Here is a 15,244-nt window from a genome sequence, read left to right on the forward strand (position 1 = left end):
TGAAACAACATGAGGGTGAGTAATTAATGACAGAATTTCCATTTTTGGGTGAACTATCCCTTTAAGAGAACTAAGAATAAAATAATTATCAACTTCGTACACCATAGCTCAGCCTCTGTAAATTGGTACAAACATTTATATTATTATTAAATTTTATTTTACTTCTGTGGATGTGGTTTAGTAAGTGGGGAAAATAATTAGTTGTAAATGTAGCAATATATATATATATATATATATATATATATAAATTGCACTGTTCAGCTAATTACAGTAAGGTTTGATATTATAATTTGTATAACATTTTTTATGTTATTTTCTTTTGCACAAAAATTGCAGCTTTAAGATCGAGATACAAACTTACTTGGCAGTTTTCATGGACCCTTTCTGGTTTGGTGGACTTTGGAATTGTGACAACTCCGTGCTGAAATGAAATGTACAACTAAAATAAATGAGTAACATAACTGCTGCTTCTGATTTATACTTGCTTGACATTCTAGACAAGAAAAAAATATATCAAGAGCAAAACTCACAGTTGGAAGATGATCATTGCATTACTGTAATGCGTAACAGACAGGATGCTTCACAAATATTACGAAACTATACAGTGACTCATAACCCGCTTTCAGCATACTTTCATATGAAGAGTAATAAGATCTTAAGTTAATAGGAAACAGGGATTTAACATTTACAGCTTGAGGGTGAGTAGTTGATTTTCATTTTTGGGTGAACTATCCATATCAACAACTGGTGACGATCTACTGAAATGCAAACTGTACCTGGATACTCCAGCGTATGCATATTTGTGACGCGCTGCGGCCGTATTTCTGGGCGAGCTCCATGACTGATGGATGAGTGAGAGCTTGACCTTTGGCCAGAGGACAGTAGCCTTCAAAAACGATATTCTCCTTCCGGCAATATTCAACCAGCTCCAGTGGCTGCTGGAAGGGATGAAACTCCACCTGCAAGTAAATCAAACACAGTGACAAGTTTTCATTTATATATACCCTTCTTTTCTGTAATTGTTTTCATTTGGACTAAAAAATAACTGCTTTATTTGTAGTAATGGCATTGAAAAATAAAATGTACAAAAGTTTATTTAGGATTTTACGGAGTGTAGAAAATAAATGTTTTGGTTTTATTATGGCGAATAAAGATCTTCATTACATTGAAACCTGCATAATTCTACATAACCGTTTATGACCAAAGTTTAAATGAAGTTCAGTTATTTTAGGCATCTTTGAGATTATTGTATTTTTTTTTATTGCATATGTTTTATACAAATAAAATGTCTACATTTATTGATTTTTTCTTGATGTAATTTCTTTTTAAAATTTCGTTAACACTTTAGATTAGGGAACACATTCACTATTAAAGTTTTCTCTCAATAAACTCCTAATTTGCTGCTTATTGGTAGTAGTTGTAAGGGATCTAGAATATGTTCATGCAGAGTAAGAAACAGTACTAATAAACAGCCAACATGCTAGTAAGCAAGTAAATAATAGTAATTACTGTTCTCTAAAATAATTATTCTCAACCATTTTGCCATACCTGGTTAACATGAGGCACAATTCCAGCACGATCCTTTAACTCGTCTAAGTGGTGTATGAGAAAGTTACTCACTCCAATGGCACGACACAAACCTGCAACAAAGGAGAAGGGGTCATTACCTACAAACTATCATTTCTAAATTGTAGAATGACCCTAAAAGAGCATGAACCTTCATCATAAAGCTCCTCCAGAGCTCTCCACGTCTCTGCTCGGACCTCACGACTGGAGACGCCTGGAACCATGCAGTCCGGCCAGTGCATCAGATAAAGGTCTGTGGAAAGGAGTTGATTCCAAGGACTGTTTACAAAGAAATCTGGCACTTTTCGAGCCATAGAACTCTACCTTTGACTTAACAGGTCACACATTTACCTAAATAATCAACCCCCAGCCTGGCACACGAGTCCCGGCAGGCTTGTTTGGTGCTCTGGTAGCCGTAATCTCTAGGCCATAGTTTGGTGGTGAGCCAGAGCTCCTCTCGTGGTACTCCACTATCAACCACAGCTTTCCCCAAAGCCTCTTCACAACCATAACGCTTGGCTGTGTCTATATGCCTTATGCCACACTCCTGTAGAGCACAGCGCACTGCTTCATGACTGTAACCTCCAACATGAGATGTTCCTGTGGAACAAGAGAGGACAGCAATTAAAAGACAGTAACTGTTACACAGTGTATAACTGTAGTGACAATAAAGAGATTTAACACTGCTAAAATTGAACAGTAATGCTTGTACGTTACCAATTTCGGTGTCACTAACAAAAACCTAGAAGCATGGAAATATTACCAAACACTGCCGTGACAAGCAATGAGTAGAAACACTTAGTTGTTGCATGCGAATGTCAGGAATGAGCTTGTTCTCACCTAAACCCAGAATGGGAATGTTGCGTCCATTGGACAGCGGTACAGTAGGGCAGCTGCTGGGAACTGTCACCATATTGCAGTCTGCAGCTCAAGAGCTCTTCTGGAGACGCTTATTACATGACACAAAACGACTCGAGGTGTAACGTTAATCTGTAACGAAAACGGTTAAGGCTAGAAGGGATCATACAGCTGTGGCTACTGGGCATGCGCACATCAATATAGCGTAATTTTGTCGTTTCAGTGATGCAGCTCAGTCGCTGGCTCACTACCGCTCTCTACAGGACAGAACGCAGGCGTTTCTGTAATATCGTGAAGTTGCGGATAAAATGGGAATACATATGAAGGTAGAATGACGTCAAAAAGATTTGCATACGCAGGGTAAGAGTTGTGGAAGTGTACATAAGACTGTAAGCGTAAATTAAATTACCCTGCGTATGCAAATCTTTTTGACGTCATTCTACCTCCATAAATACATTAAAACTACCTCAAAGGATCTACCAGTACCAAACTTTTCTCCGCAAAGAAATGAGCGACGTTAACGAATCGTTCTTTTGAGTCGAATCTTTTTAGTGAACTGGTTGAACTTTGCCACGAAACGGACAGAAGGGGATCATTCGGACATTGTTGACTCTCTGAATCAGTGAACCGACAATAAACACAATTATTAATTAAAAAACGTGTCGAAATAGTAAATAAAAGCTATATATTTCTCCACCATCAATCTTTTGAATCGCGTTTAGAACCGGTTCTTTACAACGAACCGACTCACAGCTGTTCACTATAAGAGGCTCAGTGCGCCTGCGCGGGAAAGTAAACTTCCTTCTGGGATCTCATAAAATGGGAATATGAGGTACGTGTTGCTTTGTCTTGTTTCAGAATGTAAATGTACTCATACGTGTTTGTCATGACAGATCTAGTGAGATTATTTTCTAAATGCATGCGTTAAATCGTCGCGTGGAGTGCTTGCTAGTCTTCCAGCCTTCAAGCATTAATCAGAATGTTTACGAGTCACACAATAATTTAAGTAACGTTACTTCAAACTCTTATCATGCATGTATTGGCACATCACTCTTTGTTTAGTGTGTTTGCTCGATATGGAACTTTTTATTTGGGCTATTAAACAACAACAACTTTTAATGGAACCTGCAAAGAAATGGTCACAGTGAAGTTGTATGAGAGTGCAATCAGTTATATATGTACCCTTTAATAAATTCCACCAATGAATCCAGACATTGATAATTCTGCAAATGCAGTAACAGATGAAACGTGGATGGATCACGCATGTCTCCTAATTGGACAGATTAAAGTCCCTGAGGTTTATTTGAATTGGTGTTATATTGCGATGAATAAGTGTTCCCATTTTTGTTTTTTAAAATTTATTTATTTGACCAGTGTATGTGTGTATATTCTGCAAAAATATGTTTGTTTGTTTTTTTTGTTCTAGTGAAGAAAGAAAATCCTACAGGTTTGCAGGACCATGAAAGTGAGTAAGCCATCTCTTTAAAGCTCTTGTCTTCTCCTCATCAGGATTCGTTGGTGCTGCTGCAGGTCTTTGGGCCGTGTGCGGACACACTTCTTCATCGCCTCTATACTGTTGCTGCTTCTGGCCGGAGTCTCTCTGACCTTCTTATTGCCTAATAATGAGGACCGCAGCATTCTCCTCAAGCTCCGTCAGAGCTCCAACAACTCACTCACTCTACTGGACCCCGAGGATAGTTTTACTATAATTATGCAAACCTATAACCGCACTGATATTCTCCTCAAGCTCCTCAACCATTATCAAGCTGTGCCTTACCTGCAGTGCATCATCATAGTGTGGAACAACCCTAGCGAGTTGCCGCCCAGGAAACTGTGGGATGCCCTCGGCCCACACCCTGTGCCCATCATCTTCAAAGAGCAGAGCGTCAACAGAATGCGCAATCGCCTGCAGCCGCACCCCGAGATCAAGACTGATGGTGGGTGTGTGATTCTCACATGAACGAGAGGTGATTCGACCGATTATTGACCCAAAGATTTCTTAACCTAATCACCTTTTTCCATTTAGAGCCAATGACATATTGCACGCCATAAGAAAATAAATTATCTTTTAAAATCTCAATTAAAACACGCATGTGTACATATTTTTTTTTAATGTATTTTTTATTCATTTAAAAGGGAACGTGCTGATTAACAGCACTTCTGTAAATGGGTCAAAGATGAAAGGCCCCATTTTGGTGTCCACATCAAATTAAATTTACAAAAGTGATTTTATATACATAAAAGGAAATTAAATGTCTGCTTTAAGGTTAAAGGTTTAAGGTTAAAATTACAATTCGTATTTTAGGGCCGCACTGTGAATCTTAAATATACAGGTGCATCTCAATAAATTAGAATGTCATGGAAAAGTTAATTTATTTCAGTAATTCAACTCAAATTGTGAAACTTGTGTATTAAATAAATTCAATGCACACAGACTGAAGTAGTTTAAGTCTTTGGTTCTTTTAATTGTGATGATTTTGGCTCACATTTAACAAAAACCCACCAATTGACTATCTCAACAAATTAGAATACTTCAGAAGACCAATAACTTTTCCACGACATTCTAATTTGAGATGCACCTGTATATTAATAATGTTAACAAAATATGAGAGCTCATGAAAAGTGCATGTTGTTTTTTATTTAGTACTGTCCTGAATAAGCTATTTCACATAACGGATGTTTATATATATATATATACTCCACAAGAAAAAATAATAAAATATAAAATAAAAATAATAAAAATGACCCCGTTCAAAAGTTTACACACCCTTGAATCTTAATACCGTGTGTCGTTTCCTGGATGATCCACGACTGTTTTTCGGTTTTGCTATAGTTGTTCATGAGTCCTGAGCAGTTCAACTGCCTGCTGTTCTTCAGAAAAATCCCCAGCTCCTGCACATTCTTTGGTTTTCCAGCATCGTCTGCATATTTGAACCTTTTTCAAAAGTGACTTTATGATTTTGAGAGCCATCTTTTCACACTGAGGACAACTGAGGGACTCGTAAGCAACTATTACAGAAGGTTCAAATGCTCACTGATGCCCCAGAAAGAAAACCCATGCATTAAGAGCCTTTTGAACAGAATGGAGATGTGTACATTTTTCTTATTTTGCCTAAATATCATATTTTTCATTTAGTACTTCCCTTCAGAGGCTACAGAAGATGGTTACATGTTTCTCAGAAGACAAAATAAGTTACATTTACCCTGATCTTCAAAATCAATCAATCATGGTTTTTCCTTCTGGAGCATCAGTGAGTGTTTGAACCTTCTGTAAGTGCTTACGAGTCTCTCAGTTGTCCTCAGTGTGAAAAGATGAATCTCAAAATCATACAGTCACTTTTGGAAAAGGTTCAAATATTTTAAATTTATAGATGGGACCCAAAAAAAAAAAAAAAAAAAAAGAGTATTTCATATGGGTTTGAAACAACAAACAAAACGGAGATCTTTTAAAGGGACAGTTCAGTCAAAAATGAAAATTCTGTCATTGTTCTGTCATTAACCCTCATGTGATTCCAAAAGGTTCATTCATCTTCAGAACACAAAAGATTATTTTGAAGAAAGGTGGTATCCAAACACTATTGATGACCATTGACTTTCCACAGAAGAAAGAAAGTCATCAGGAACTATCCCTATATGTCATTACAGCTGTGTTTATTGTGTGCTTGTCTGTGAGACTGTACTGACCGTCACTGTCTTTCATCTGGGCAGCTGTCTTGATGCTAGACGATGACACGTTGGTCAGTGTTCCTGATATCAGCTTTACATTTTCTGTCTGGAAGGTAATAGGAAACTTCATCTGTGCTTTACTTGAGTTTTAAATGCTCTTTCAAAAACTCTTCAGAGACACAGACCCTAACTTATCTTTTTTTTTATTTCTGTTGTAGCAATTCTCCGATCAGATCGTGGGTTTTGTTCCTCGTAAGCATGTGAGCACAGCATCCGGAGTGTACAGCTACGGCAGCTTTGAGCTTCAGGATCCAGACAAAGGTGGAGGCGACAGGTGAGACTGGGAATAATGCAGCTTTTCCAGGTTAATGCGAAAGTGTAGTCAAAGTAACGTTGACATGAAACTTTTTAAATACATGTTCCAGGACTTATTGGTGCATGCATGTGTATAACTCACTTTGCTTCTGAAACAACCTTAAGTCCTTTTGCACTTTTATTTTTCATAACCCTTTGACTCCAACCACCTGTCATATAACAAACACTTCACAATCCAGTCAATTCCTGACAGATAAGGACTAAAGTCCTACATTTTTCACTCAGAAATATGGATCAATGACATGTTCATGTTTGTCCTGTCTATTAATTTATTCAGACACACAAAACGTGGAATAGAAAATGATGTCATGAGAGGACATTTGCAGGCCATTGTGACAGTGTCAAGTCTCTTCAAATATCAAATAATTTGACATTTTTATATCAAGCTATAGTTAGTTCAGGTTGGTAAATGTCATTTGGTGCGACTCCCCAAGAATTTATAAATAAATAACATCTGCAAAGATACGTTTATCTTAAAGTAATTCAATGGACACTTGAAAATTGTACAAAGGTTTTCAAAACCTTATTTATATATATATATAAAACATTGGTTTTAAACTGTTAATTATTTCTAGATTTTTCCTTTATTGTGGACAGTCTTACATGTCATTGACCCATATATATGTGACCCTGGAGCACAAAACCAGTCTTAAGTCGCTGGGGTATATTTGTAGCAATAGCCAACAATACATTGTATGGGTCAAAATGATCGATTTTTCATTTATGCCAAAAATCACTAGGATTTTAAGTAAAGATCATGTTCCATGAAGATATTTTGTAAATTTCCTCCCGTAAATATATCAAAACTTAATTTTTGATTAGTAATATGCATTGCTAAGAACTTCATTTGGACAACTTTAAAGGCGATTTTCTCAATATTTTTATTTTTTTGCACCCTCAGATTCCAGATTTTCAAATAGTTGTATCTCAGCCAAATATTGTCCATCCTAACAAACCATACATCAATGTAAAGCTTATTTATTCAGCTTTCAGATGATGTATAAATCTCAATTTCAAAACATCGACCCTTATGACTGGTTTTGTGGTCCAGGGTCACATATTATGAATGTTAAATGTGCAGCTTTGCAATACAGCAGAATAAATGTCATTTTATGGTTCCTGTAGGTATTCAATGATCCTAGTGGGTGCAGCGTTCTTCCATCGGCGCTTCCTGCAGCTGTTCCAAGAGCAGCCAGGTGAAGTACACGCTCTGGTGGACCAAACGCAGAACTGTGACGACATCGCCATGAACTTTGCCGTGGCACGTCAACTCTCACAGGCGTCCGGACTCCAGCGGCCCTCTGGGGTGTTCGTGAAGCCCGTAGACATGCGGAATCTGGAGAAGGAAGCCAGCAGCGGGTATGTGGGCATGTGGCACAGAGCGGAGCACATGCTGCAGCGCTCCTACTGCCTCAACAAGCTGACACACATCTACGGCAACATGCCGCTCCGCTACTCCAATATCATGATCTCACAGTTTGGCTTCCCCAGCTATGCTAATCACAAAAGCAGGATCTGATGTCAGCACGTTTGAGAGACACATACGATCTGAGTTCTGAGATATTAGATCAACTTTTTTGGAAACATACCATGTCAAAATGTACACATCTCATCCAAAACCCGGTTATTTGTCTTGTATACCTCACATATATTCAGTAGATGGAGTGTGAAATTTAGTGCTCCACCTTTACCAACATAGTATAATGTAGATGAAGGTGGTTTTTAACACTAATTATTAGTGCTGTATTATTTTGAGTCATAAATATTATTATTTATTATTATTATTATCATTAAAAGGGAAAAATATAGAAATAATTTACTACTCAGAAAAATTAATTCAAAATACTACAGCATTATAATTAAACTGTGACAAAAATCTACAAAACCTCATCTACATTATATTTCCTTTTTTGTTGTTTAATTTAGTTTTGATATTAACTTATGAATAATTCTGAATAAAACAGTAAAATACTAATAGTAAAATTTTGTGTTAATCAGTCATTTAAATGGGGGTTTTTTTTGTTCTTTTTAACACACTTTATGTTTTACTTCAGGATCCAGATTTTCATTGGATTTACCAAGCGGCAACCCAACAGTACAACAATTGTTTAATGAAAGTTTGAAATGAATATCACTATAAACTACACCGGATCTGCTATATAAAATCATTTATTTAACAATGGCTACATGGAGAAACAATGAAAGTAAAAGAATAAACACCAGTAGATGTGTGATTTACTGTACACGACTGACTACTGCAAAAAGAACCAAAATAAAACATGCCAAGAATGTCTTATCAAATGTGCCTTCCTGAGATGGTCTTTGATCATGGTTTCTAATTTAGTCTTGTTTTTAAAGTCATTTTCACTTCTTTTTGATAAGGATGCAGGAAGGGTGACAAAAACTATTGTGCTTAGAAGTGCCCATAACATTAATGTCTGATTCAATTTACACAACTTTATGAGCACTTCTAAGCATAATTGTTTTTGTCGCCCTTCCTGCATCCTTATCAAAAAGGGGTGAAAATTGACTTAAACGAGACTAAACTAAAAGCCATGATCACAGACCATATCAGGAAGGCACATGAGAGATTTCTCAGGACGTTAGAGCTCAGTCAACACCTACTTAATTATACACAGCCATTATAGGCAAAATGACGAGCAAACATTAGAAAACTTTTTTTTTTTCTTTTGTATTCATGTAGTCCGTCCAGTTTCAGCATATTGGGTTTCTGAAAGCTTGTGGTATTTCCACAATAGCCATTTAAATCAAGACCTTCTGAAATGGCTTTTGTTTGGCTGTTGTTTTGGAGCACAAGATGCTCACTGTATTACATTCAACACCTAGAGTGTTGGATCAGGAATGAAGCTTCCCGATGAAATCGTGCTTGATAGACTGATAACAGAAACGGGAAGAGAATTAACAATGCCTGTAACAATTAGCAGGTTGAATGAATCCAAAACTATTGTTGCATTGTTTGCAGAGAAAAAGGAAAATTCAGCATGCATCAGCAAGTTTGAGGAAAGGAGTTTCCTTTTATCTGTGCCAAAATTTAATCTGAACTTAGATGAAACCATATGAATTTAGTGAATATGGTAAAACAATAAATCTGTAAAACTAAAAAAAAAAAAAAAAATCTGTTTTTGGCTATTTGCTGAATGCTGTGTGCAGTTATGTGCAGACCTATTCATTTGGCACGTTCATAATCTACCTCTGCTTCTCAAAGGAGTTTGATATTTTATATGTTTGAAGTTTATATATCCAAGAATAAATGTATACTACCAGTCAAAATTTTATTTGGCTCCATTTATTTGGTAAAAAAATACAGTAAAAGCAGTAATATTGTGAAATATTACAATTGAAAAGAACTGTTTGAATATATTTTCAAATGTAATTTATTCCTGTGATGGTAAAGCTGATTTTTCAGCATCATTACTCCAGTCTTCAGTGGCACATGATCTTTCAGAAATCAGTCTAATATGCTGATTTGGTGCTCAGTTATTATAAATTATTATTGGTGCTCAGTTATTAATTCTCATTTCTTATTGTTAATTTTGCAAACAGTTTTTGCTGCTTAGTATTTTTGTTAAATGTCGTTACTGGCACTTTAGATTAATTGAATGCATCCTTGCTGAATAAAAATATTAATTCTTTATATGTATGTGCCCCAAACTTTTGAAACATTTTTCAATGTTGATAATAATACGAAATGTTTCTTGAGCACCAAATCAGCATATTAGAATGATTTCTTAAGGATCGTGTGACACTGAAGACTGGCATAATGATGCTGAGAATTCAGCACCATAGAAATTAAATTAAATTTTTAAAATATAAAAAACTACTTTTAAATATTTACAATATATTTTTTAATGTTGCTATTTTTACTTTATTTTTTTTATCAAATAGATGTAGCCTTTATGAGCATAAGAGACATTTCAAAAACTTAAAAGTTTAGTCGAGTGTGATGTTACTGGAGTTGCTCTTGGCTTTCTTTCTGCAGTGTCGGATCAGCAGTACAGCAGCGGTCAACAGCGACACTGACCCTACAGCCGGCAGGATGGCCACAGGCAGGTCTGGCTTTCTCCAGATGTCATGTTGTGCTGCTGGATTAAAAAAAAGTAAAAATCAACTAGATTCGAGAAACAGAAATCTAACTGAAATATTCCATCCTCACTGCTATAAATTCAATATAGTCACAGCAAAAGGGTGTTGTAGATATGTTTTTTTTTTTTCTTTTTTGTTCATGTATTATTTAATTGCTAAAAAAGCCACTGCTTCTTTGGCAACACATTTTTTATCTGATTAACCTAAAACTTTCTTACTCGATGTATGCCGGTTACAAAACCGCACCTTGGAGTAAGTTCAGTCATAGGCTACTACAGTAGTAACTTCTTACTAGACATTTTCAATAGAACACTGGATTCAAGGAAAGCTGTTTTAACGTAAAATGTTCCCAGCGATACTTGTTTATGGAACCAAAAGTTTAGGTAGGCTATAGAAGTCGAACCAGTGTTGTGCCCATTTTCGACCCCCTGCCAAATTATTACCCCTCTCGTTGAAATCGCTATCTGATTGCCTAATCCTAACCCCACCCCTAATCCTAACCCCTCCCCCACACCTAACCCTAAACCTACCAATACTAGGGGGGTAATAATCTGGCAGGGGTCAGAATTGGGCACAACGCCGGGAACCGCGGGACCCAAACAGATTTCTTGCGACGCGGGATTACATTTCCGATTAAAGCGCGGTAGCGGTCGGTAACTCTGGTGTAATTTGAACGGGAGCGGGTGGTCTAACAATATCCCATTCCCGACGTCCTTTCAGAACAGCGCTGCACAAATGGACCAGTGCTTTCTGCGTCATGCGTTTTATTTGCAGGGTCTGTGCACAGAGCAGGCTGTACCGGCGGTGAATATATGGCCCTCAGACAGAACAGGCAGGTGGTCGATGAGTGATAGAGCAGAATAATGATGGCAGAGCAAAGTGTGGATGCGCTGTCCTTGAAGGACGTTCAACTCTGTTTTGTTCATATTTTGCTTAGCCTATAATTTTAAAGACGGATGTCGTATTTATAAATAAATATACATAGTGGTGACGAGTCGCGAGGCAAGTGAATTCAGCGGTGACGGGTAACGTGGCAGGCACATTTGGCGGTGGCAGGTCGAATGGCAGGTGCAAATAGTGGTGGCAGGTCGAGTGGCAGCTGAGCTGCCCCTGCCATGCAAAGATTTTACTCCCTCTCGCAAAATGTTAAACGAATTTTGTATTTTGACAAGACGAAAAAAATAACAAATGCAAGGGGTGTGGTTGAGGACCAGAGTTTAGCTCAAACTTGCCTCAACACACCTGCCTGAAAGTTTCAAGTATACTACCTAGTAAGACCTTGATTAGCTGGTTCAGGTGTGTTTGATTAGGGTTGGAGCTAAACTCTGCAGGACCGAGTTTGGAGACCCCTGCCCTACATAAAGCAATTGCACCGGGAAAGTGATTATGAATGTGTCAGGGGAAAAGAAGACATTTTAATTATTTATTAATATACTAGTGCTTTCTGAGTCAAGTGTCGGCTGCAAAGATGGGGGGGCGTGGCACCCGGTACCCATTCGTTCAAGAACGTGGATTCATTCAGAAATGAAACACTGCTGTGTGTTGCTGGGAGACACAACAGTTCTGCTGGCTTTGATTGAAACTTTGTCAGCGAACTTGAGCAAAAACAGTCAATATTGTATTAAAAATTGCGAACTTTTGAGTCTGCTTCACTCACAATGAAGAACTTCGACGCTGTCGACATGTTTACATGCGGATGTGAGCGTAAGTGTGCCGTCAAAATGGACCGGCTCGGAGGGTCAGCTCATGAGATGAGGAGTATTCAACTTTAAGCAGACCTATCATTGTATGACATCAAAGTACCGCGAGAGCGATTCGAAAGCATGTGGAGCCAAAAAAAAAAAAAAAAGTAGTTATCAATAAGAATGGTTATGCAACCAAATATTAGTTCAGTAATTTTAACTGAAGTTTAAACATTTTATTCTGTTTACAAGTGTCTGAGTTTCAAGAGAAATATGTGGACACTGCTTTTTTCTGAACCGATTAATTTCCCTTTTCTTTGCTTTCTGTAAGAGTAACAGACAATTGTATGTGTGGTGATTACAATATATTAGAAATATGGAAATAAAAGCTATTCAAAGTAAAAAAATAAATAAAAATAAAGCATGCGGAGCCATCTGCTCTCCGCAGCTCTCGCGCGGTCATACAGCGATCGGTCTGCGCGGTGCTGCTTCAAGTTGAACTGAGAAAGGGACTTTGTTCGAACACACTTATGGTCTCACTCCAGTGTATGAGCTTGCAATTTCTTTCTCTCTCTCTCCAACCCCCAACTTTCCCCAAAAATCTTCGGATCTATGATTCACGTAAATGACATATTTTGATTCAAAACAGCGAATTTCGCTGAAAAGCAGCTAGTTTGCAGGTATGCTCCAGATCAATATCCTCAAATTTATCATACTATAAATTTTCTTTAAGAGGATTGTTCATAAAATAATTTTGAAAAAAAAAAAGAAAATCCAGAAGTAAAAAGACTTCACAAGATAAATGTTTATTGCATTTACAGTATACATCATACCTCAATACTGGGTATGTGTGTTTAATAGGGATGTGCACAAGTACTACTGTAGAGTACTCAGACTTGACGGCAATGATTGATCATTTTTTAAAGTCACTGCAATCATTGTTTTCATGATCAATCATCTCTGTCAAGTCAGAGTACTCGATGATCACCGTGACTTTACATATTTCTCTTTTTCTGATTCGTTATGGCAGCATTTTGGGTGGTACCTGAGCTCTGACTAGTTAGTGTTAGGACAGCATGCCATCCAGACCATCAAAATAAAGACCTATCAGTACTTGAAATGAAAAATTAACAAAAATGCCCATCCCTAGTGTGTAATACAGTGAATACTGCAGTTTAATGTCAGTACCCCCATCATCCACTACTATGCCGTTTTTTCATCCCATGGAAACTGCCACTGGTGGTTCAAAGAGTTCCCGCTTTCACAATCCTTCTGATGAATGGTTGAGGTTGGGTACATAGGATCCTGTAACAAACAACAACAAAAAAGTCACTTTCATTAGTTTTTTATTTTTTATTTTAATAGGTTTAGCACAGGTATAATGATGCAAAATGACAAACAAAGACAATGGAAAGGTATTTTTAAGCTGAACAGCAGTAAGAATAGGAACAAAATCAAAGAAAGTCTAAGTATTTTGGAAGTTCATCCATCCATCTATTTACTCTCCAAACCACTTATCCTCTTTAGGGTCATGGGGGCTGAAGCCTATCCCAGCGTCTTGGGCCACAAATCCATCCAATTAATGGTATTTAAGCAATATAAGCACTAGGTAACTATGTTATACAGTACCTGTCAACATTTTGGAAACATTACAATGTTTTTGGAGAAAAAATCTCTTCTGCTCACTAAGTCTGCATTATTTTAATTAAAGGGGTCATGTGATGCAATTTCAATTTGTTCCTTTCTCTTTGGAGTGTTACAAGCTCTTGGTGCATAAAGAAGATCTGTAAAGTTGCAAAGACTAAAGTCTCAAATCCAAAGAGATATTCTTTATAAAAGTTAAGAGTCAACCACGCCTACCTAAAACGGATCATTCTAACACGCCCCCACATTTGCATAAAGATTTACAGGGTTTAGATGCTATTTACACTAAGTGAAAATAGCAGTATTTTTAACAATATGATATTTACACTATGTTAAAATAGCAGGATTTTCTTATTGCAAATAGTGGCAATTATCTGTTCGGTAAAGTTCGGTAAAAGGCGGATTCGAACCCGGGTCGATCACGTCAGGGATCACTGTACGCGCTTTACCATCTACGCCACCGAAGCTGATGATTATCTGTTTCCTGCATTTCTGTCAGCAGCTCCCTTCAGAAATTTTGAAATCTTGGAGCTTCTCTTCTGTTGTAGCGAGATTATATTATCACTCCTGAAACCACAGAACAATTTTTTATCAATATTTGTTTACCATAAGAGATCACCGATAAACAGTACAGCACATATTTTAGGCAAAATAAGTTAGACCACTTCCAATAAACCATTGACAAACTGACAGCAAACCCTTTACAAAGCTATCAAAACCTCTCAAATACACATAAAGATGTGATTAAAAGTCCGAACATTCATAAACAAGAGCTCAAGCTATAGGGGTATCCTACCTCGTCTGAAAACAGTTGAAATGCTAACGGACTTTTTCGAAGACTGTAAACCATTTCTATGAAGTAAATATTCAACAGAAGCATATCAATTACATGTAAAAAAAAAAAAAGTGTCTGGAACAGTTGTATGTGATATTTGTGTGATTTTAGGGACTAAACCTGAAAGCAGGGAAAACAACAGCGAGAGACGGAGTTTTGCGGCTTGTCAGTTGGTGTTGTCGCTCCGTTTCCATGGTAACTCCCTCCGTGTTTGAATGAGACTCCAGTATTCAGCGCGCACGGCCATTAAAACACATCAAATTTCACGCAGCATTTACATAAATAAACCTCTAAAATTAGAACTCTACATAAACAACTAAAATCTCATTAAATCATTATTAAAATCGTAAATTTAAACTGATTTTGTAGTTCTACGACCAAATGCAAAATGTATGTAGTGGGACAAAGTGGCACTTTTATATTTTAAGATTTTGTATCGCTCAGCCTTTTTATTTCATTTATTTATATATATATATATATATATATATACATACATACATACATATACAGGGGG

General features: G+C 37.1%; 3 protein-coding genes across 5 annotated transcripts in view; 1 reads left to right on the top strand and 2 right to left on the bottom strand.

Moving 5' to 3' along the window:
* The window catches only part of LOC107681729 (uncharacterized oxidoreductase ZK1290.5), an 8,320-nt gene extending 5,608 nt beyond the window's left edge, over nt 1-2,712 (bottom strand). The window contains exons 1-6 of one of the 2 annotated variants that reach the window (XM_016478047.1): nt 2,407-2,712; nt 1,918-2,166; nt 1,718-1,819; nt 1,549-1,640; nt 777-959; nt 362-421 (exon numbers count right to left, since the gene is read on the bottom strand). In XM_016478047.1, the coding sequence (XP_016333533.1) occupies nt 362-421; nt 777-959; nt 1,549-1,640; nt 1,718-1,819; nt 1,918-2,166; nt 2,407-2,479 (759 nt within the window). In that variant the 5' untranslated portion in view covers nt 2,480-2,712. The remainder of the gene's footprint in view (nt 1-361; nt 422-776; nt 960-1,548; nt 1,641-1,717; nt 1,820-1,917; nt 2,167-2,406) is intronic. The other variant, XM_016478048.1, reaches the window with a different exon arrangement.
* A 458-nt stretch (nt 2,713-3,170) lies between these two features.
* Nucleotides 3,171-9,542, top strand: extl2 (exostosin-like glycosyltransferase 2). 2 transcript variants are annotated; one of them, XM_016478044.1, is made up of 6 exons: nt 3,171-3,256; nt 3,934-4,361; nt 6,133-6,203; nt 6,309-6,424; nt 7,591-7,824; nt 8,520-9,542. In XM_016478044.1, exons 1-6 carry the CDS (start codon nt 3,252-3,254, stop codon nt 8,575-8,577), a joined length of 912 nt encoding a protein of 303 aa, XP_016333530.1. In that variant the 5' UTR covers nt 3,171-3,251; the 3' UTR covers nt 8,578-9,542. The 2 variants fall into 2 exon arrangements, with proteins under 2 accessions (XP_016333530.1, XP_016333529.1); XM_016478043.1 differs by lacking the exon at nt 8,520-9,542 and having other exon boundaries at nt 7,591-8,095.
* Nucleotides 9,543-10,416: 874 nt separating this feature from the next.
* Nucleotides 10,417-15,244, bottom strand: part of LOC107681695 (vascular cell adhesion protein 1-like) — a 23,087-nt gene continuing 18,259 nt past the window's right edge. The window contains exon 5 of the mRNA XM_016478008.1: nt 10,417-10,565. Coding sequence (XP_016333494.1) covers nt 10,417-10,565 — 149 coding nt within the window. The remainder of the gene's footprint in view (nt 10,566-15,244) is intronic.

Source organism: Sinocyclocheilus anshuiensis, unplaced genomic scaffold (genome assembly GCF_001515605.1).
Source record: "Sinocyclocheilus anshuiensis isolate Anshui unplaced genomic scaffold, SAMN03320099.WGS_v1.1 scaffold436, whole genome shotgun sequence".
Lineage (NCBI taxonomy): Eukaryota > Metazoa > Chordata > Actinopteri > Cypriniformes > Cyprinidae > Sinocyclocheilus > Sinocyclocheilus anshuiensis.

Coding starts and splice junctions, on each gene's coding strand:
- extl2 (XM_016478043.1), top strand. Junction 4,362..6,132: donor CCCCGAGATCAAGACTGATG/GTGGGTGTGTGA, acceptor TCATCTGGGCAG/CTGTCTTGATGCTAGACGAT. Junction 6,425..7,590: donor GACAAAGGTGGAGGCGACAG/GTGAGACTGGGA, acceptor TGGTTCCTGTAG/GTATTCAATGATCCTAGTGG.